This window comes from Mus caroli, chromosome 2, assembly GCF_900094665.2.
Source record: "Mus caroli chromosome 2, CAROLI_EIJ_v1.1, whole genome shotgun sequence".
Classification (NCBI taxonomy): Eukaryota; Metazoa; Chordata; class Mammalia; order Rodentia; family Muridae; genus Mus; species Mus caroli.
The window spans coordinates 36,351,721-36,375,248 of NC_034571.1; the positions used below are offsets into that span (position 1 = coordinate 36,351,721).

General features: G+C 34.2%; 1 protein-coding gene across 2 annotated transcripts in view; it reads right to left on the reverse strand.

Moving 5' to 3' along the window:
- Positions 1 to 23,528, reverse strand: part of Lrp1b (LDL receptor related protein 1B) — a 1,970,757-nt gene that overhangs the window by 31,097 nt on the left and 1,916,132 nt on the right. For both annotated transcript variants that reach the window (XM_029472167.1, XM_021181392.2), the window contains exons 84-86: positions 16,273 to 16,434; positions 6,981 to 7,155; positions 1,349 to 1,453 (exon numbers count right to left, since the gene is read on the reverse strand). In XM_029472167.1, the coding sequence (XP_029328027.1) occupies positions 1,349 to 1,453; positions 6,981 to 7,155; positions 16,273 to 16,434 (442 nt within the window). The remainder of the gene's footprint in view (positions 1 to 1,348; positions 1,454 to 6,980; positions 7,156 to 16,272; positions 16,435 to 23,528) is intronic.

Consider the following 23,528-nt stretch of genomic DNA (forward strand, 5'->3'; position numbering starts at 1 on the left):
CAAATTGTTTACTATCCTATCAGATTTTGAAGTAGAAATGTGGAACTTAAAATACACTGTTCCAAATATAGTAGTGACAGACTAAACCACTTGCTTCTGTCTTCCTGGGATTACAATCTACCTTTCTAGCATACATGTTTTTAGGAACCAGGATGAGTAGCATTTTTATCATCTGCTATATTTCTGCACACTCTAGTGGTCTGCAGTGTGTACAGTTATCTATGAGCAAAGCATAGGTTAATTAAATGTGACAGAGATGAGCCCCAAGATTAAGTATACACTGTGAAATGCATGTGGATGTTCATGATTTAAATCAATGAACTGTGGCCTGAAATGATGTCACAGGAAGCACAGCAGTAAGTGGAAGGTTAAACCTACTTGCATCTCGGCTCATTAAACGCAGTTAAAGTGCAAATCCCCTCATTCTGACAGTAGTGATCACAAGGGTTCTCTTTCTGGTCACAGCGCTGACTTTTAAACCCCACAGAGCATCTGCAGAATTCCAGTAAAATACAACTGAATATAGTCTGACTTATTTGCCATATATGTTTAAATTTATGTTATACATTGATATTAATATAAAATGAACATGTTCCCAAAAATGCTTGCCTCCCTCATATACACACTGATCACATATTCCTGTAAGAAGTTGTGGAACAGGAAGTTAATAGGATTCATTTTGGGGTACTATCCCCTTATGCAATTAAAATAAAACCCAATAAATTGACTACAGACAATGAAATGGCTTTAGGTGGTCTGGTCTACAAAATCAACAAATGGGGAAGAGGGAGATACTAAATTCTAGATTTTCTAATTGAGAATCTCTGCTTTCCCTGGCTATATAGCAACCTGCCTGCACATAATGTATGCTCAAAGAGCCAAGGAATTAACTGGTTTATATTACATGATACTCTAAAACCTGGTTGAACATCAAATAACATCATGTATTTGTAAACATGGTCCTAGTTCTTTTGAAAAGTATAGTCCCAACTACTGAGGTATTTACACACACACATGCACATGTGTGGACACACACACACAATAAACTATGTTTCATGAAGCTTAATAAGATCAATAAAACCAGAGAAGTTTTCTCAGCATTTTTAAGTTGAAAAACTGTGAATGTCTCAAATGTAGAGATGCTAAGAATAGAATGAGCTGTTCCTCATGAGATCTTTAAGGGCTGATGAAAGAAGAATCATGCAGATCATGAGCCAATGAGGGACAGTTGACCAGAGATGTGCATGACACACTCACTTAGGAGTATTGCCCCTCCAAAAGGAAAACATTAGGATCGAGACTCTATCTTCATGCAACCCTGTCTTAAATTACATTAGTAGATACTCACACACACACAGGTATACTAGTCTCAGGGTCCAGCTGGCATGTGCCACCATTGTAACAGTAGCCATCACATAACTGACAGCTAGAGGCAATCTTCCCATTAGTACAGCTGCAGAAACAGAGGAAAAAGAGAAAACAGTGTTAACAGAATTATTGCTGTTGAAACACAAAACACCTGCAAACTAGAATGTGCATCATTTGAGAATACTCCAGTCTCCATGTAAATCTACATTTTCTGGAAAACAAGTTGTGGGAAGAAAACTTATTAGAAAAGTAACAGATTACTTGGACGTTTGCTAATTTTAACCCCTTTTCTTGTTAAAAATTTAAAGCATCTAGATAAATTGTTAGAATATATTCTGTCTATCACCTACATGATAGGAGGACTTTATGAATTTCTTTTTCAGTTAACTAGGACTTGGTAACATCAGTGTGAGTTATAAGCCACACGACAGAATACCCATTCCTAACGCTAGACATGACCTTGAAAATAAAGTCAGGCATCAGTATCATTAACAGAATTTTACATTCCTCAAGGTATAAAAAATTTGCATGACATCTCTTTTAGGGTATTTCCTTTTGACATTAAGGTCCCTGAAAATGATAGGTTAGCAACCCTGGTGTTCATAATTGCATTACATGCATAATCATCTGTCTTGCTGGAGATTATATGGCTGCTGGTAATCTACTCACTGAATATATTTTGGTCAGTGTTTGAATTTGAAGAGAGTTCTAAAAAGCCCATATTTCAAAATAGCATTTCTTTTAATATCATAATAATTAGGTGTGGTGAATTACCTATATGTAAGTTGTAAAATGGGACAGTATAAACTCAGAGTCCATCATGGGACAGGTGAGGGTGGTCTCAAATTCTGGTATAACCACAGTTTATATGAACGTTGTCTCTACAATACACATACAAAGTGAGCCAAATACAAAATCAAGAAGTACTGTTTTCTGAAAAGTTATGTATTAAGGGCACTTCTTTTTCTTATTTCCAAGATTTATTGAAAACCAATACAAAAATGTTACAGGTATTAATTATATTAAAGGAATAATATTAAAGAAAAGTTAGCTCACCATTCATTGAAGAATTTTACCTAAAAGAACTATATGCCAAAAGTTATTATCTAAAAGATAAAACTGCAAATTAATTTTGAAAATTCCTGAGTTCAACAGCTATAAGATATTTTGCCATTTTCTATTAACGTTTATTTGAATTTGAACAAGAGAGAATATTTTAAACATGGAACAAATACAATTTAATAACTTAAGAACATGTGGCATTTTACTGTATGTTATCTTCAATAAAGGTACATATCATACAAACAAGTTGACACACTATGGTTTAATGACTTCCAAAAAGTTACTTTTGAGTTATCTAGTAAATAGAAAGAATTCTTAGGACAGTTACTATTGAAGAGATCCTCTCTGAACTGTTCATTTGAAGTTATACGTTTCTCCTCAATAATATTTATATCTACCTCCAAGAGAAAGAACAATATATAGTGATAATAAGTATTAATGGTCATTTTCATAATTGAACCTGTAGATTGTTGATAGGATAAATACTAGAATTTCAAATGTACATGATTATTTGAATTTTTATACAAAAATGAACATAGAACATTTTATTTTTTGTAATTTAGGTTTAGAATTTCTTTTCACCTACAAAACATCCTGACATGAATCCAAGTTTCACTGTAATCCTAAGATGAAAGTCATTAGAAATTCCATCTCAGACTTCAGAATAGTGAATATATTCCACTTTTCTCTACTCAAGTGTCATATAGACCACTGATTAAAATATTACTACCAGACACCTAGTCATGAAGTTAGAATGGGTATCTATTGTTACAATTGTTTTTTATTCTAATCTATCACTTCATCTGTATATCCAGAAAAATCATTTGAAATATAGGAATTCCATGAATAGATGGAAATAGTCTCTTCCAGTTATAAATATTTGGTGTGTTTGTTCATAAATTTTGATTTCCTTTTATTGGGTAGTTTAGGGGATGGGTCTTACATCTGATCCTCTCTTCCTTATACAAAATTATTCATATGATGGGAGCTCACTGGATGATTCTATGTTTTCTGGGTAAACAGTGCCTGTGACTTAGTTCATTACCCTTGTTCTCAGCGTAAATCGAAGAGACTAATCAAAAACTTTATGTAGCCTGTTCTGATGAGGATCATAGAAAATGAGGAGAACAACTTACTGCAGCATAATTTTTTTCAAGATATATGAAGGTAATGCTCATGAAGCCTCCAAATAATGAGGGAGACAGTGTCCCTATTAGCCATCTTTTATCACCATACAAAGCTTCCAAAAATGACACTAGGTTATATGCAATTGAGGTGGTGGCCAAAGGCATCCCATAGAAGTCTTCAAACATTGTAGGCTGTGTCCAAGGCAATAGATTGCCCTACACAAATTGACAGCAACTCTACATTATTGAAAATAACACCCATTTATTTCATCAAACATGGAGAGGTTAAACTGTTGCCTACAGTAGAAACTCCACAGCTCTATTCTTATTTTTGTGGTATGGGAAGGCACACTGCAGGCTACCAAAAGATAAGCATATATGTGAACAAAGCCACAAAACCTTTGATCTACAATATGTCTTGCCTGCAAAATATACGAAGGCAATGGCAGCACAAAGTTTGTGGAAGTAGTAACCAATCAATGTCTTATTTGACTTAAGGTTCATGCCATGAGATGTACCCCGTACTGCACAGGTGAACAGGAACCAGATAATAGCTCAGAAACCTAGGTTAAAATAAACTATTACCAATCAAATAGACAGACAGATAGATAGATAGATAGATAGATAGATAGATAGATAGATAGATAGATAGATATTTAAAAGTGAGCTAGTTCTTGATGGCTTGGGAGGCTGAAACGGGATCTTTGTGAATTCAATAACAGCTTGTTATTCATAGCTATTTCCAGGATAGCCAAGGCTATACAGAAATCCTGTCTCTAAACAAATAATTAAATATATAAAAATGTTTAAAAAATAAATTAAAAATTGTGATAAAAGATGACTCCTAAATATATTTTGCTTTACTCATTGATCAGTGCCTTACTCAGAGAATCTTCCTCTTTGAGCACATGAGAACAAATACAGAGACTACCAGCTAGACATTATAAAGAGAATGATACATAGCTTTAAGTGTGATACTTTCATAAAGTTTGGTCCCTCAGAGCTCAGAGAACCCTGTAGAGGAGTCAGGTAGAAGTATTGTAAGAGGCAGAGGGGATACCAGGAGAACAAGGCCAAATGGCAAAACTCATACAAACTCATAGAGACTGACGTAGCAAGCAAAAGGGCTGCATGGGTCTGAACCAAGGTCTACTGAGTATACATTATAGATTTTAGATTAGTATTATTGTATGATTCATGAATTTCTGAACAAGTGGGTCTTTGATACTTGTGATTTCTCTTAGGGCTCTTTTTCTGCTGTTGGTTTATACTGTTCAACTTCAATTTGATGGTTTCTGCTTTTGCTTATTTTGTTTAAAAAACAAAAACAAAAACAAATTCCGGGTCCATTCACAGATTGAAATAAAGTTCTTTCATAATTGAGAGTTGTTAACTTTTTATGCACATGAGGCTTGGGAGATACGTGTAATCAATTATTTTATTTTATGTGCTTATTAAAGAAATATCAGTCACATTTTAATTACTGAAAAATAGTGTGCTTTCAAATTATCCAAATTGCTAGGTTTAGTATATGCTGTTATTAAAGACAACACAAAACATATTTACAGTAAGTTCTAAGCTGAGAATAAATAAAAATGAGTAAATAAATAAAACTTGTCAACAGTGCCTGTAATAACATTTTATTGGACCTTGTTTGTCAGAGTGACATAATTCATCTGTCAACTCCTAGAGCTCTCACTGACAGAGATAGTTTATGGCACACTTTCTGTTTCTTTCTCTCATTCATAACATTTCTGAGGAAAGTAGCTGATAGAATCCAATTCTTTACAAGTACTTCTTTTAGAGGGTTCTTCAAAATACTCTGTCTAGCATGGAGACTAACCTCTAACCTCATAGGGAGAACTTGTTTCATGATACAAACAATAGCATTAGCGTTCCTGGATTCCACTACCATTCACTTATTCATTAAGACAAATTTCAAAAGGCAACAGAAGTAGAATTTAGTGGAGCTAGAGAGATGGATCACAGATTAAGAGCACTGACTGCTCTTCCAGAGGTCCTCGGGTATATTCTCAGCAACCACACAATGTCTCATAATGATGTATTGTGAGATCTGGTGCCCTCTTCTGGCTTGCAGGCATACATGCAGGCAGAACATTGTATACATAATAAACACACACACGCACACACACATGTGTGTGTGTGCATGTGTGTGCGCGCACACATGTAATTATGTCCATTTGTACACAATTGTACGTCTGTTTCATGCACATGCTTGCTATCCTTTGAATATTCCACTCGATATATACTGTAGCATTTTCCAAATCTGTGAACATAGAATTCCATTTAAAAGAAAAAATAGAATGTGGATATATCTGCTTTCAAAAAACATCATTCCATATATTTGTTTTAGGTAGCAATTGCCAAAGTCAGATTTAGAATGGAAAAATCTTAGTGCTTATATCCATCAGAGATATAAATTGCTTTTCCCCAAAAGGATCAATGAACACCAATAAAATAAAAGTATAATTTCAAGAGGAAAGATATTTGATCAGAAAAACAACAACAAACAAATTTAATCTACTCACTGTGACTATTAATGAGAAATAACTAAATGCTTATATTCAAAATTCTTTGTTGTTATGTCTGTTATTCAAGCGTTCAAGAGGCTGAAGATATCAGAAGTCAGTACTTGGGAGTTGGTTCTCTCCTTCTAATGCATGGATATGGGGATTGAATGCATATGTTCAGACTTGTCCTACAGTTTCATCTCTTCCTCTTGCCTTACTCTACTAAATGTAACACTCAGTTGTCTGAACTACTGTATTGTGAAACATTTTATTATCAAAATAGAGCTAGTCAGTTAAAACCTAAAAACTAAGTAAAATCTAAAATAAATAAAACATGAGAATACTTTATGTACTTCTAGGCCTACTTGGCCAGCCATATCACTAACCTTTTCCCAGCAAGATGATCTTGCACTCATGAATCATCATCACAGATACTTACACACCTATTATTCTTTTCCTTTCAGCCCTTATCCTTCCATATCTCCCACAACCAACATTTTCTCTTAATCTCCCTCTTTATCCCTCCTCCTTGTCATTTTCCCCCTCTTCCTCTTCGTCTTCTTTTCCATTGCTGTGAATTAAACCCTTGGTAGGCAAACAACCTATCTTTAGCTCTACGGATATGTTCCTGAATACATTTCTGAGATTGCTTACATCTTGAGTATATTTTATATCTGGAATAATTAATGTTATCATTGATGCTCACATTCTTCACATTTTTGCATATGTCTTGAAGAATGAGTTAATGTGAACTTCGTCTCAAGTGTTAAAAAGTGAACTGTTGGACATTCAGAATTTTAGAAAAAAATTAAATTGACTTTATAGTTTATTTCCTAAACCATGTGTCTTTGGCATATAAATGCTTTAAAAAGCAAGTCAGATGCCTACTTACTTGCAAAATATATCTTCATTGTCTTTATTTATAATACAGTGGCCCCCATGGCACCGTACACATTTGTCAATCTCACATTTTGGTCCTTCATAGCGTGTTGGGCAGACACATTCAACACTTCCATCATTCCCAATGGTACATGATTCTGAATTCACACAATAGTGGTGGCACACATCTAGGAAGTAGAAACAACCAAACATTTAAATGATGTCATGAGATATTTTTCAGTCTTATAAATGATGTTATTTTATTTAATATGATAATGGTCACACAATAGATAAAAATAATTTTTAAAATAAGATTGTATAATATACAAAAGTAACTTCTCTGATAAGGCCTGATTCCTCCTTTTGTTTCTGTTCCTAAGTTGGGCTTCATTTCATCCTACTAAGATAAGTGTTACACTGATGCAATATTAGCAGATGGACTCTTTTTGTTCTGATTTGCAAAGCTTAAGATTCTTTAACGTTCTTTCCAATGAACAGTGAAAGTGCGTCTGGCTGTAAGTAGAAAGGCTTGAAATTTCCTTAAGAAAGTCATGATTGCCCTTCTGTCCTCTGTCTAGGCTTTGAGCTATAGAAGGTAAGTAGATAAAAATCTGATTGCAAAATTGGCTGATACTTTATGGGTGCCAAGTGATAAAGACATCACACCTTCCTCACTTCTATATAATCACTAAAATAACCCACCCTCCAGTGTGAAACATTCCCATTAAATCCAAGCCTCTATTTCAGAGGATCATTTAGGAGCATTACAGACTGATTTCCTAATGACAAAGAAATCCTTCCTTCACGTGATCTTTCTTGAAGATTCACAGTTCAACAAAGGGCATTAAAAAACTATTAATATACAGTTAGAATTATTATGCTTCAATGACTTAAAAAAGACGACAGGATTAAAAAACCAGCTATCTCATGGCATGGTTGTTACTGGTAATTTGTACATTTATAAAATGAGGAGTCATTGTGAAGAAAGAAATACTGAATATAATAAAATTCAGAAAGATTAAAGACTCCTAGAGAGCCAGTTCCTGATATTTCTGAAGATCCTAAATATACAACTACATAAATATGCACTATACTTTTACTTATTAGGATCTTTATATAACTTCTAAAATTAAAGCCTGATAACAGGCATAATTCTGAATTTAAAAATTCATAATTTAATAAACATTTGATAGTTAAGGCCCCATATAGTTTCCACTTCATCTTCACTGTAACCCCACTGTGCCCCAAGAGCAGTGGTTAACTGAATTCTCTAGAGCATCTCATGGACAACGGTTTTCAACTGCTTCCTAGTATGCATAAAATGTAGAAGAATTTCTTGGTGGGCCCACAATTGAATTCTATAAATCTTCAATGAAAATTTATGTTGGGATGACATAAGCAAAAGTGCCCTAAATGTGAGTGATTTGGAGGCTAACTTCAGTCCTTTAACATCCTACCAACTTTACTTCACCAGGCTCACTCTTATCACCTTCAATCCCAGGTACTGATGCTAATTCCAGTAAAGAATACATCATGAATCTCTTCTCACACCTCAATTTCCCTCATTACACCATTTGCATAATCAAGGATGTTTTGAGTAAAATCATGTCTGTACTGATTATTATACTTAAACACTCATTTTAAAATATCTTCTATATGGTAGGAACATGTGTTTGTTGCTGTTAAGCTGAAGTACAGAGTAATTTATAAAGCATATAGAAGATCATACTTGAATTAATGAGAGAGTAGAAGTTTATACATGAATAGGACTAGGTCATGAGAAAAGAAATCTTATATTAATAATTATGTCACATTTTTCTGAGAAAAATGCTGAAAATTATTTCAAATAACTCTATCGTTATGTCTCTACAATTAAAAATTAATGCACCATATGGTGGCTATCCTAATCCCTAATGACATGTGATGTACAAAGTGTTCCATACAGCAGCAAACCTAAGATACTTGTGTGACACCATTAAAACCTATGATATAAGCTTAGGGACACATCTGATTACTATACAAGGCCACAGTTTCACAGATCAGGGTCATTTTCAGACTCCTCTTCTATCTCAAGTTACACATTCGCTGTCTCTATATGTAGTTTCAGACATGGAAGAGATGTTTCGCCATTTAGGTCATTGGTCTGTTAGATAACATTTGAAATGTAAATAAAGAAAATAGCCAATAAAGTCAAAAGAAAAAAGAAAAAAGAAAAGAAAGAAAAAGAAAGCACAATATGTGAATAGAAAATAGACTACATTGGACTTAACAGCAGATTTTAACTGTAGAAGGAAACTTAAATAAAAGCTTAAATAAGATTGGAGACTCAAGCAGCCTTGCCTTTTTACATGGGGTCTCAATATCTGAACCCAAGTCCTCATGTTTGTATCACAAGTAATTTAACTGAGACATCTTCCTTGCTACCCATGACCTTATTTTTCTATTTTGCACAGTACTTTTGTTATAAAAACAGAGAAATAATATAAAAATACAAAAATAATAAACCTTGTTATAAGAAATATTTTTTCCTGTTTCAAATTTGGGTTTAATAAAACAGACAAACTTAATTATTATGTTAATTAAACATTAATAGATCGAACATATACTAAACTCTTACTATATGTATATGTCTTTCATCAGGATTGTATGTTAAAATTAGCTATTATAAGAATATAATACATATGAATATTTCTGTAGATAAACTTAAAATAATATTTTAAGATATTTAAAGAATAAAGATCTTTAAGGAATAAGACCATGCTGAAAAAATAGTTTCTCTAAATGTAGTTAGAAGACAGACATAAATCTTAGAAACTCCATGTTTGGCTGCTGGTGACCCATCTCACACCTGTTTTTATTGATGTTAGTCCTTCTCTTCCTCTACTTTCTGTTTTATTCTCTTTCCTCTCCATTCATGCCTTCAATCTTTGTTTCCTTAGTTCTCTTATTACTCCATAGCTTCTTTACTTTTCTTTTTCTATTGTCAAAACCCCTGCATGCCTCAATCTATGAATTTTAAATCTAAATGTTAATATATTTTTATGTACTTTACTCCAAGGCTTTTTCAGCCATTTATGCTGCAAATTGATAGTATGAATAGACAAGTGATATATTATAGATGATAGGTAGGTGGGTTGAAAGATTATACACACACACACACATATTTGATAAATAGGAAAATATAAAGATAACCATAGATTATATATAGGTTATAGATGAGAATTGATGATAGAAAAGTAGTTGATTGATGATAAATAGATGGAAACAATAAGGTAGATATAATAAATAAATAAATATAATAAAAATAGATGATAGATAAATAGATGGGTATATGGACAGATTATGAATCAATAAGTGATGACTTGATGGAAGACTGGTAATATAGATAAATAAGCAGACATATCAATGATAGAGTATAGACAATGAATGAATGGAGAGACAGTGATATAATGAATAAATGACAGATACATTGAAGACTTTTAGCAGCTAGATAATATTCAGATGATAGATTAGAGATAATATAATTACGTGTTCCTATCTACATTACTTTTTGTAGTACTTTTTCCCTTCATGGATTTTCAAGGGAAGTTGACCTTTCTCACTACAAATTTGCATACTTCTTGAAGCCATATGTAAAACAAGACTTACTTAATCAAACAGAAAACTAGGTCCCATATTTACTGTGGAGTTAGTCATATATAGACACAAAGCATTTCTTAACATATACAAGAAAATTGAAATAAAACCCTGAATATTATCAGATCATCATGGATTAAAGCTGGATATTAACAACAAAAACAACAGAAAATTTACAAACTATTGGAAACTGAACAACTCTCTACTGAATGAAAAAATTTGTCAGGAAAAAATAAAGAAATGAAAGACTTTACAGAATTAAACAAAGATGCATACACAGCATATTCAAACTTATGAGACACAAAGAAAGTAGTGCTAACAGGGTCCCCAATGGAGGAGGTAGAAAAGGATCCAAGGAGATGAAGGGATTTTCTGCCCCATAGGAGGAACAGCAATATGACCCAACCAGTACCCCCAGAGCTCCCAGGGACTAAGCCACCAACCACAGATTACACATGGAGGGACTCAAGGCTCCATCTGCATATGTAGTAGAGGATGGCCTTGTGGGATATCAATGATAAGAGAGGCCTTTGGTCTTGTGAAAGCTCAATGCCCCAGTGTAGGAAGGAGTATGCTAGGACAGGGAAGTGGGAGTTGCTGGGTTAGTGAGCAGGGCGAGGGGGAATGGGATAGGGCTGTTTTTGGAGGGGAAATGAGGAAAGGGGATAAAATTTGAAACGTAAATAAAGAAAAATATCTAATAATAATAAAAAAAGAAAGTGGTACTAAGACAAAAGTTCATAGACTCTGTGCTTACAAACAAACAGCAAACAGTTGAAATAAAAAAAATAAATAAAAGAGCAAAACAGTAGAAAGAAATAGAGTTAATCTTTTTAGGAAATCATGAAGATAAAAGAAAACCTTATCCAAATTAATTAAAAGGACAAACAGATGATCTAAAACAATAAAATCAAACCCAAAAAGTGGTACATAAAAACCCTGAAGAATCCAAAGAATCATAAGGATTGCCAATCCCTGACTATTATGAACAAAATGTGTTAGGAAAATTGTTGAACATGTGTCCTTACTGTTACAGGGAAGCAGTTTTTGGTTATATGCCTAGGAGTGGTATATCTAAGTCTTGAGGTCGATCAATTCCAATTTTTAAAACTGCCATATTGACATGTAAAGTGGCTCTAAGTGTTTGTTCCTTTGGTGGTATTCTGAACAAAGTCACAGATGCTTCTGGCACCAGCTCTGTGCACACTCACAAATTTTGAAGGCACTGACTGCATATTTATAGAAGAATCAGGGCCCAGCTCTGTGCACACTGATCCAGATTCCAGGCACTGATACCCATGCAAAACCTAAAACTAGCTGTCTCTTGTAGTGGCTCAAGCAGTTCAGGACATGAATAGTAAAAATACAGTTGAAAACTTCAAAAGAGAGGTATCAACTTCCCTGGACAAAGGAAAATTAGGAAGACAGAGGAGGGAATTAGACAGCCAGTAGACAGCATGAGGATTTCAAGTAAGGAACAAAAGGTTTGAACTGCTGGGAGAGGAATCTCTGTTGGAGAAATAACCATGTTTCAAAGTTTGAAGAAAGGACACTGGGAACATGCTGTGCAGTGCAGACTGAGCCAAGAGCTTAGGCGGATGAAGGTTCCGTTTTCTTCTCATCAAGACAAAAAGAATTTTGTGACAACAGGTAAACTGTGTTCTATAACTTGTGCCACTGTAACTGGGACTGTTCCGAAAATTTTCAAAATGTGACAGATGTGGAGGTCATTGGTGATTGTAGGGCATTCCACTTCCTGTGTCAATAGTGTCACAGTTATGGCCTCAATCCCTGTTTGTCTTTGTAATAAAAACAACTGAAAATATTACTTTTTAACATGATTGTTTTCAGTGTCTATATAGGCTTGCTATTAGCTTAATAACTCAATTTTAAAATTCCTTTTTAAAAATGGTGTAGAAACTAGGAAGATCAGGTTACAATATGTCACTATATGGACAGGCTATATGGTGGGTTGCTATAAAAAGAGAAGCCTGAATTTGCAGTCATACAAACTTCAGATCTTATAGTCTTTAACAAGGAGTATAAGAATAAATTCTTCAATTTAATTTTGGAGACTTAGAAAACTCATCCCAATGGTAGTGTGGATAGTTTAGTATTACTATCCTCAGATATTGTTGATTTCACAAATAACACTTCTATTTAAATGCAGAAATCTGTGTTTATTTGCTTTGATTGATAGCAGGAATCCTGACTTAAAAGTAATATGAAAATTCAGCTCTACTTGTTCTTAAGCAAACATCTTAAAGAATATTAAATTTTAGCTTCACTACTTTTTATATTTTATTTTTTAACCTAGATTGCTACTATCAAAATTAATTTGCATTCAGACCTCTGGATTTTACCTTGCTACTGAAGTACTGAGTGGTTCTAACTCAGCACAACTAAGACTGATGTTTTACCTCCCACTAAAAGCCTGTAATTAGGTGCCATAATGAGCTTATCTGTCATTCCTTCATTTACCAGGGCGGGGGGATGAGGGGGGGCAGTATATATGCCAGGCATGCTTTTGACAGAACACTAGGCTCAGTGAACTTTACTGACTCACATTGATGGATTCTGAATTTATTACATTTCATCAGATGTTAGATTTGTCATTTTAATGGCAAAGCCCGAGAACAGCATCAATGTTCTCCTGGATGTTTGCAGACGTCTTGATCAACAACTCCTCCGGTCTAATTCTGACTGCTTCAAGTCCGTGGGCCACTTATTTAACCTCTGTCTAAGGATTAATTGGTTAATTTAAATAAGTGCTTTGCAGTAAAAGGCGGGAAGCATTCTGATTGCTAACAGTGAGGATAGCGCAAACTGGTAAAGTAGTGGGCTACCACACACTGTGATTCTATTAAGTTGTCAATTAAGATGCAAGCTAACTGAATTTGTTCTTTTTCAAGAATATAAATTTGTATAATGAGAGTTATATAGCATTCTAAGGCTGTTCAAAAGGAATCAAGAATGCTGATTATTCAATTTAAAAATAAAGAAGGATAACTGATAGAGCACAATGTATCAGTTGGTAGACTAGGCTAATGAACCAAAGTTTTTAAAATATTGAATCCAAATGGAATGTAGTATGACATTCCTGTAGTCTGAGCTGTCTTAAGATAGGATGGAGGACTAAGAGTAACAATGTCAAGGACATTCTTCATCATATGTGTATGTGTATATGTGTGTGTGTGTGTGTGTGTGTGTGTGTGTGTGTGTGTGTGTGTNTATGTGTGTGTGTGTGTGTGTGTGTGTGTGTGTGTGTGTGTGTGTGTATGTGTATGTGTATGTGTATATGTAATGTGTGTGTGGGGGGGGACAACTTGGCCATCTTGGATTATATAATACCCTTTATTTTAAAAGGAAACAAAACTAAACAGCAGCAGCAATAACGACAACACACTTACCCACAAACACACACACACTAGCTATAGATTATTAACATATTGACCAGATATTTTTATACAATATATTGATTGCTTTTTCATGAAAGTGTTCAGTCTACCTTCATTTGGATTTATCTATGAAAATATTATTTGTTTGTTCAACAACTCCTTTTGGAAGGAAATTTTTAAAGAAGTCTTAGATCTGAGAAACATACAATTAACAAAATAACAGAGTGGACAAACCAGAAGTCCTAAAAACAGAAACTTTGAAGAGGAAGAAAATGCCAGTTTAAACTTCGATGGGGCATGAATGATTTACAAAGGGTATTAGCAAGTGCTGGATATAGTCTCATTGGCAGAGAAGTTTCATATATATAGATGATAGTCATGACTATGGCCTTACTAGAATAAAGGAGAGGTTATAAAATCAACCCTTTGTGGGACAGTAGCTAGACTTGTCCTCATTTCCTAGAAATCATTATAGATTGTGAGAATGCTGGAGCACAAAAGAGAAAGTAGTGCATTAGTAGGAAGCAGTTATGCTGATGTCCTCTGCTGTGCTGCTGGGAGAGGGATGCAAGAATGAGGGAACGGAGAAGAGTCTCATGGAACAAAAGCACAATTGTAGCTGAATTGTATTTTCATTTAACTGCTGTTCAACACATACAAAATTTTATAACAAGGGACAGTAGACATAGTGTAGTGACGTCTATGTATTGCCAAAAAGAGCTTGGCCTCATATGAGAAGAAATAAAGCTTTCAAAAGAAATGGAAACTGAAAACTAACCATTTCCTTCTTACAGCAGATGTGTTCACATAGTAATGCCAGGGCATGATAATTAATGCTGTACTGCCAAATCAATAGTGTACATATCATGGCTATGTACTGTTCCCTGTGCTCCCTTTACTGACCAAAGATGTGGGGCATGCTTTGAGGATCATTAAATGAATTTAAGGATTGAGACATGAATGTCTATTGCCTGGTTTAGATCTTGACTCTAACAATTTACACTAGGATGCCATCCATGAAAAAGACTCTTTATGTTGCACTGGTGGAATTTTGTTGAAACAATGATTTAAAAAAAAGAAGAAGAAGAAATGAAAAGAAATAAAGCATACCCAGTGCATTGTAGAAAAAAAGAAAATAAACAAGAGTAATCAATTTAGGTGTTACAAAAACCCCACATGTAAGTAAAATCATCCTGTCACTGAGTTCCAAATTTTATTCCCCTTAAGAAACATCTAAAAATACTTAAATAATATATACACATGGATTTAGAAAAGAAAATGCCTTGAAAATAGCATTTTGAAAAGAAAAATAACTTTATTGTAAAATGTGAGACTCTGTAAAGGAATCAGTACTGGGAGTGAGAAAAACAGAGATGAAGATAGTAATTGCAATCACATCAATATTTAAGCTAGCATGTAATATTTTATCCTCAGAAAAATACACAAAAGACCCAGCAAAGAAACAACAGATAGAAATGGGAGCAGGAGAGAATAGTGTCTATAAACACGAAGAAAGAAGTCGTATTGAGAAACAAGGATCAAGAAACTGATGAAAGCCAACATAAAACAGGAATTGTTGTTGGACCACTGAACATAGGCATAATCAATCAACATGGGTCTCATAAGGGCTGCTGCTCCAGTATAGCAAAGGCAGAAACTTAACAGAAGTGAAGTCGATGGAGACATAGAGACAGAAAGATGACAACAAAAACATTTTAAAAGAATGATACTACCTGGTAAAGGAAGAGCTGAAACCAGGGAAATGAAGCCGGGACTAACAGATACTGGTAGAGGGTGTTTTTGATTTGTCTTTTTTTCTGAAAAAAACAGTGCTAGAAAGCAAAAGGACTAGGAAACTGCAGAGAGAAATTCTGGTTCTCTCCAGACATGTGAGGATGAGACCATTAACACACAAACTGAGCTGTCTCTAGTTGTGCTTCTTAGGAGAGGTAAGGGATGGAAAAGAATCAAGATCCCTACAGGTTTCCAGGAGTAGAAAGAAGTGGGGAAGTTAAGGATACAAATATGGAGATGATTATGATTATTGAACTTAAGCTGAGAAAGAAAACAGATACAATCTTTTAGAATAGGATAAAAATAATGGAAAAATTATTGGAGTTAAAGTGACAAGAAGACAGTTTAAGAACCTGGAAAAAAAAGGGCTGTGGCTAAAATGAAGAGAGGAGAGAGCATAAATGTAAACCATAGTATTACTTAATGCAAATATCAAAGGTTGCTGCTGGCAAGCTGAGGGAGGACATTTGTACTCACAGTACTGGCATCTGTCTCCAGTGTAGTCTGCCTGGCAATGGCAGTAAGGCTGGTTCCCAGCAGTGACAACACAGCTCCCACCATTGTGACAAGAATCTTCGCAGACTGTCTTGCCGCAGTTGGGCCCAGTAAAGCCCAGGGCACAGATACAGGTGGGTCTTCCTATTGGACAAAAGAAACAAAGCCATGCTGTTAACCTTAAATGGAACTTCTGTAGATAAAATTAGGGCACAATGTTTCTGGCAAAGTTGTGTCTACAATTTCTCTCTGACTTTATTATACCAAAAGCTCTTCAGTTTCAGTTGAGCTGTATATCCAGGGAAGTATAAACTAAACATATCTGACATTCAGTTAGGTCATTTTGCGAGTGTTTTATGAATAACTGTACTTCTACATTGTTCTTTTTTTCCTCATATATGTCTACCTTTTCAATTATTTTTAACTTATATATGCTATCATAGTTTACTTTGTTATAAAATTCAGATAATCATAATTTGTCATTGTTCATTCAGTGTTCATCATTGCTGACTATACACAAACCATCCGTGGATAAGAGCTTCAGCATGCATTTTAATAAATAAAGAGAATTATGTTGTAGATAATGGTTACATATTTTAATGAAGTTTTCTTAACTTAAGTAAACATGGAGACATTTAGTGTTTAATACATACCCACTGGGACTTAATTTGTCTAGTCTTGATGTTTACTCGTGTTAAAAAAATTACTGTGTAGTTTACTAAATATTGTATGTTCAACATACTAGAACATTTTCTAGATCATCTTTGAACATTTCCCTCATTCTTTTCCGTGGAAAGTAATTTATCACCATAGCAAACATTCTTTATGTTTTACACAATACATATAAAAGGTGTATCTCTCAGCCTGGCCTGTCACTAAGCAGGAACCGCTTTGGCAGACACAGATAGAAGAAAAGCATCTATTGCAATCACATAAAGGTAAACACAAAAGCATAAATGGAACTAAGCAGATTCAGTCACCAGGCTCAGCCAGGGCTCACAGCCAGTGCCTTTGCCATCAGAGCTTTCATCATTGGTAATCTGGGAGCAAAATAAAATTGCCTGAGAAATAGATGAGATATATATTATTATGGTTTTAAATATGATATGATTATTTTACACATGGCCATAGATTCCATATAGCCCATGTTTTTAATAAATTTTTATTTGTTGTAGAATTTTGGGTAAAATGAATCCATCAAATATCAGCAATATGCCTGCTGGATCAAGAACAGTACGATGAAAACAAAACTTTGACATCAGTGCAAATGGGATACTCCCCAGGACCTGCACCTAGACAAGAGCTATAAGAGATCAATGGATGATGAGAGTGTGAGAATAAGTTGCCTTTAGGAACAAGCTACCAAGTATACAGCCTATATTTAACATAGCATTTATAAGGAATAAAATATGTTTAAGTAAAATTCACCTGCATTTCTTAAAGAATGAAAAATATCTACAGTGTATTCAGTAGGTTCTAAGTAATTACTTTGAAAGAATGCTACACCCTTAAAACCACTAGTAATTTGCTCTAAACAAACAAAGTCCTACATAATTTTATGATGAACAGCACTGCTTTACAAATAAATTATTTATAAATCCTGTTTGGTGCTAGATAAATGTTTACTAATGCTCCAGAAACAAGGAGATTATTAGAGCTGAGTATGTTCATTATTTTTGTTGCCAAAAATGATTTACTGAATATTAGCAGGATGTTTCCTTAGAGTGGTAACAAATGTTTTTTCCATTGATTGCTGAAATAAAGAGAAAATATTTCATCTGGCAAATTAGTGGATGAACATAAAGATAGGAAAAGGGAGCAGATTGAGGTGGTAAGTGAAAAGACTGGTAAGTTTGTCACATGGTAACTGAAGAAACCCAGAACATGTCAAAAATGAATTATTTATTCTCTTACTAAGGGTTCATACAATACTCAAAGAGAAATAATTCATGCCAAGAGTAATGAAAATTAGCTCAATCCAATAAGTAGCAGTGAACAAAGAAGTCCAAGAGCATTAGAAAATTCATGGCACCATAAAAAATAAAATACAAATACTAATGATGGGAAAATTCTATTTAACTTTCTGGACTTTTTTGTCTTTTTTTCCCAATATTTTATTAGGTATTTACTTTATTTACATTTCAAATGCTATCCCGAAAGTCCCCTATACACCCCGACCCCTGTTCCCCTACCCATCCACTCCCACTTCTTGGCCCTGGTGTTTCCCCTGTACTGGGGCATATTAAGTATGCTATACTAAGGGGCCTCTCTTCCCAATGATGACCAACTAGGCCATCTTCTGCTACATATGCAGCTAGAGACATGAGCTCTGGGGGTACTGGTTAGTACATATTGTTATTCCACCTATAGGGTTGCAGACCCCTTTAGCTCCTTGGGTACTTTCTCTAGCTCCTCCATTGGGGCCTTGTGATCCATCCAATAGCTGACTGTGAGCATCCACATCTGTGTTTGCCAGGCACTGGCATAGCCTCACAAGAGACAGCTATATCAGGGTCCTTTAAGCAAAATCTTGCTAGCATATGCCATAGTGTCTGTGTTTGGTGGCTGATTATGGGATGGATCCCCGGGTGAGGCAGTCTCTGGATGGTCCATCCTTCCATCTCAGCTCTAAACTTTGTACCTTTAACTCCTTCCATGGGTGTTTTGTTCCCAATTAATCCTTCAACAAACCTAAAAGAAGACAGCCACAAGAACAGAATCCCAAATCTATGCTTTCTTTTTTTGTCTTATAGACAGCATTTTCGCAAACATTACAGGCTATAGCCATTAATCATGTTTTTCCTGAGAATTCGATAGTAATGCTACATGCTGAAGACCTCAAATATTTGAGTTAGAGGACATGGATAAAGCAAGTTGACAATGACTTTGAAGCTTAATTCCTACTGGCTAGAGAGCAGTGGAATGTATGTTATGTGATCAATCAAGCAGTTTCTGATTTGATTTAATCCCTACTCCACACAAGATGGAACCTAGGTCTGTGCCAGTAACTTGGCTGTAGCTGGCTAGGTTATAGGCTCTAAGGGAGAACAGGACCATGTTTTGTTTTGTTTTGTTTTGTTTTGTTTTGTTTTGTTTTGTTTTGTTTTGTTTTGTTTTGTTGGTTTGGTTTGGTTTGGTTTGGTTTGGTTTGGTTTTTGATAAATGGCCAAAGTAATAAGATGTTCCCTGAAGTCTTATCTTTATCCCTATAGATTAGTGTATCTCTCAACTTCAATCAGAAATCCTTGTTTGTGCAGTATTTGGTGGTTATCAGAGAGTCCCATAAATTGTCAACATACATCAAATAAGAGACTGTGGAGTATTCAGCTATAATTGGGACACTCATATCACCATCCTCCTTCCAAGGCTTAGAGAAAAAGCACAAAGTGAGAGAGAATGAATGTTTGTAATGAAACAATATTTGCCATATAAGACAGTGTATTACATATATGAACTCACACTTGGGAATACAATCAGGATTTTCACAAGGGTAAGTCAACTAAATTCCCAGCTGGATAGCAGAGGGGCTCATGAAGTCCTGCCACTACCTGGGAATCTAATGATTTCTGATGCCACTGTCAAGAGGGAAAATTAGTTTTCTTCAGGGATACAGGCCCTGAGAAGCTACCCACTCTTCTGTAGAATTTCACACCCAGTTTCATATAGGCAGAAGTAAATAGACACAGAGAGAGCATAGCACTTGTCTGTAAGAAAAGTGATTGGGGAGGCAGAGTAATTGGAAGGTAATAAACAATGAATGGATTACATGTAAACATATAACCTGTAACTATGAATATATAATTCATATATATATATTAAATAATTATGTTAAAAATAATGAAGGAAGCACTTTGATAGAGATAATGAAGCAGGGAACCCACATGTGTGCTTGATAATCTCTCCAACAGAGCCATTCAGAGAAATAAAAGTGTGTTAGTGCCTTTCTTGTAAGCCATGAGTGTTTTAAAATTAAAGCAGGTATTGTCCATGCCTAAAAGAAATGCAGGGACAAAGATGGAGCAGAGAGTGAAAGAAAGGCCATCCAGTGACAGACACAACTTGGGATCCATCCATGGATGGACACCAATCCTTGACTCTATTACTGATGCCATGTTATACTTTCAGACAATAGCCTAACATGAGTGTCCTCTTAGATTTCTGAGTTCGAGGGCAACCTGGTCTACAGAGTTAGTTCCAGGACAGCCAGAGCTACACAGAGAAACCCTGACTCGAAAAAAACCAAATAAATAAATGAAATAAAATAAAATAAAATAAAATTGAATTATACCTCTCAGGCATGTTTCTTTAAATACTAATATTCCCTTTCTTTAATTATTATTGTTCTATAAAACTGTCATAATATAATTAAGTCTGATACAAGTCTTAGTTATACATGTCCATATAGAAATTTTACAAAAGGTATAACTGCAAGTAAACCAACAATAAATAAATCTATGTTACACTCTCTGAGATTTGTTTCACAAAACAACGTTTATAAAGACAATTAGATTTTTTTCAATCTATAACACAAACATTTTTAAAACATCACATTTATATATAAAAATCCTTAAATCCTTTTAAAGTGATTTAATAGCTATCCAAATATTTAAGTATTATTATTAAATATTATTCAGGTGTGTCTCAGACTGAAATTAAATGATAACTAATTTATACTTAAATATACAATATAATTTTCTTGACCAAATAACTGTGGACATCATGATCTAGTAAATTAGGTATATAGATACAATTTATATATTATGCTTAAACATCTGAATGAGTGATTTTTAACATAAATATAACAAATTCCATGCTTTACAGATATTTATATAAGTTAAATAAAATAGCTATAAATTAGGATGTCAAAATATTGAATTAGTGTATGAATTTCTTAACCTACCAAGACTCAACTGCTTTTATTATCTTAGCAAAAAGCTCATGCCTATTAAATGATTAAATCTCAAAACAGTTTACCAAAACTATGCTTATTTCTTCAAATAAACTGGTCCTATGTTACTAAAGTTTATCTGAAACAACTTTGTCAAATTCTTATTCTTTTCTCTAAGGGGGCAATATGGAGAAGAGGAATTTGTAAGGGTGGGACTGGGAGAAGAAGAGGAACAAGGGTCGTGATTGGGATGTAACATGAATAAAATAAGAAAAAAATAGACACATAATGTCTTAGATTTTACAATTCCTTCAGAGTAGTTATACATTTAGATGGCAAAAAGGATGTAATCAAAGGATCTGGTGGAGTTTATTTTCATTTGAAAAGAACCTAACTTTCTTTTTTCTTTTCTTTTTTTTTTTTTTTTTTTCGTTTCCGGAAATCTGAGTTTATTAAATTATTGAGAGCTGATATGTCAAAGATCTTAAAATATGACTAAAAATTTAAAAAGTTCATTTGCTTCTAAGGTGAACCAAACTGGGTGACAAGAACCTGGCTGGACATAGAGGGCCTACTCACTTTCATTAGTTTTGAAAATAAATTACCACTCTTCCAATTGGAATAGTAACCCAAAAAAGTGGCCATGCCAATTCTCTTTAAGACATAGAGGGAATTCAGATATATAGGTCTCTAGATTTATCAAAGGCATTCATTCTTGAGTGACTCAAACCACAAACACAAGCCTATTATCATCAGAAATGTGCTTTCATGCAAAAGGACTTCCTACTGAGTAGTTAATCCATAACTGAAGGTGAACAGTGAATGTGTGAACAGAGATGGATAAAGTCTCCACCAGAGAGCCCCAGGGGACAGTGCACGGTGAATAGAGCATTTGCCCATAGTGAGCAAGCTAATAGATAGGCAGAGTTACAGAGAGAGGAGAGAGACAAGGAGGAGACAGACAGACAGGCAGACAGACAAACATACAGACAGACAGAGAAGAAAAACAGTTCCACTCTAGAGTACAATTTTCAAAAAAAAATAATAACAAAAATATAAATGTAAAATTAAGAAGTACAAGGCACACTTTTAAAATTCTCTAAGATATTAAATCAACTTCTCCATCTTCTTAGTCAACTACACAAAGCAATGAAGTAGTACTGAAAGCTGAAGAGAAAAATATCCACTTTCATACAAAGGCCAAAACATCAGCATAATAAATCCAAAAAATCTAAGAAGTCCACGATTATATATAACTTGCTTTGAAATCGTGTAAATAAAGTTACTATACTAGGACAAATTACCTATTGAAATATAGAATTACAATTATTTCAGGACAAACACAAGCTTAGTATGACAACTAATCCTGCACTGCTGGGAAATTCTTGACTGCTATGCACAGAAGAAGAGCAATATTAAACATAGTATTGATGGTTAAAGTACAGTTCATGGAAATAATGGAAGAAACTGAGAACAGGGAAGGAAGAATCATGTCCAATAAAGTATATCACTTAACATCTAAAATTACTTGGAGGAGAAGAAAAGAATTACCAACCAACCAACCAACCATAACAACAAACAGTAGAAACTAAACAATGGAAAATATTTCTCAATTATAACTCTGAATGCAAATACCCCTAACTTTTCAATTACTGAAAGAAAACTAACATGATGAATTAGAAAACATGATAGTTATCTGTTTTTTCTAAAAAGCACACAAAGATAGGGAAAGATATCCCAACATTGTAAATGGCAACATAAAAAGATTACCAAACAAAGAGAAGTTGTGGCAAACTTCAAACTAAAACAGATAAGAAAATATAAAGAAGGACATTGAATTCTTAGGAAAGAAACAATTCACCAAGAAGATGTAACTATTGATGTTCTAAATCTCTGGACCAATTTCATAAAACAAAAACTCAGAGGAATAAAATACTGCATAGGTCCAGGCACAACACTGATGGGTGCTTTAAAACCCAATCCTCATCTTTAGAAACATTCTTTAAATTAAAAATCTGTAAAGAAACCTCAGAATTAAACTAAGCAATAAAGCAAATATAGTTAAAAATATTCATAGTATTCAAGGCTGAAAATGAAAACACACATTTTCTCTGTGACACTTGGAACATCCTCCAAAATTGACCACATTACAGGTCAGTAATCAAGCTTTAATATACAAGTACAAAAACAAAACAATTAAACAAACAACACAAATGAAATAACCTTGAGAATTTTATTAGATCTCAATGGAATATAAATGGAAAACTGCTGGTTATACTAAAGATATAAAAGAAGATATAAAAATATTTAGAGACTGAACAGTTTTGAGTGCAAAATTTGACGGAATGAT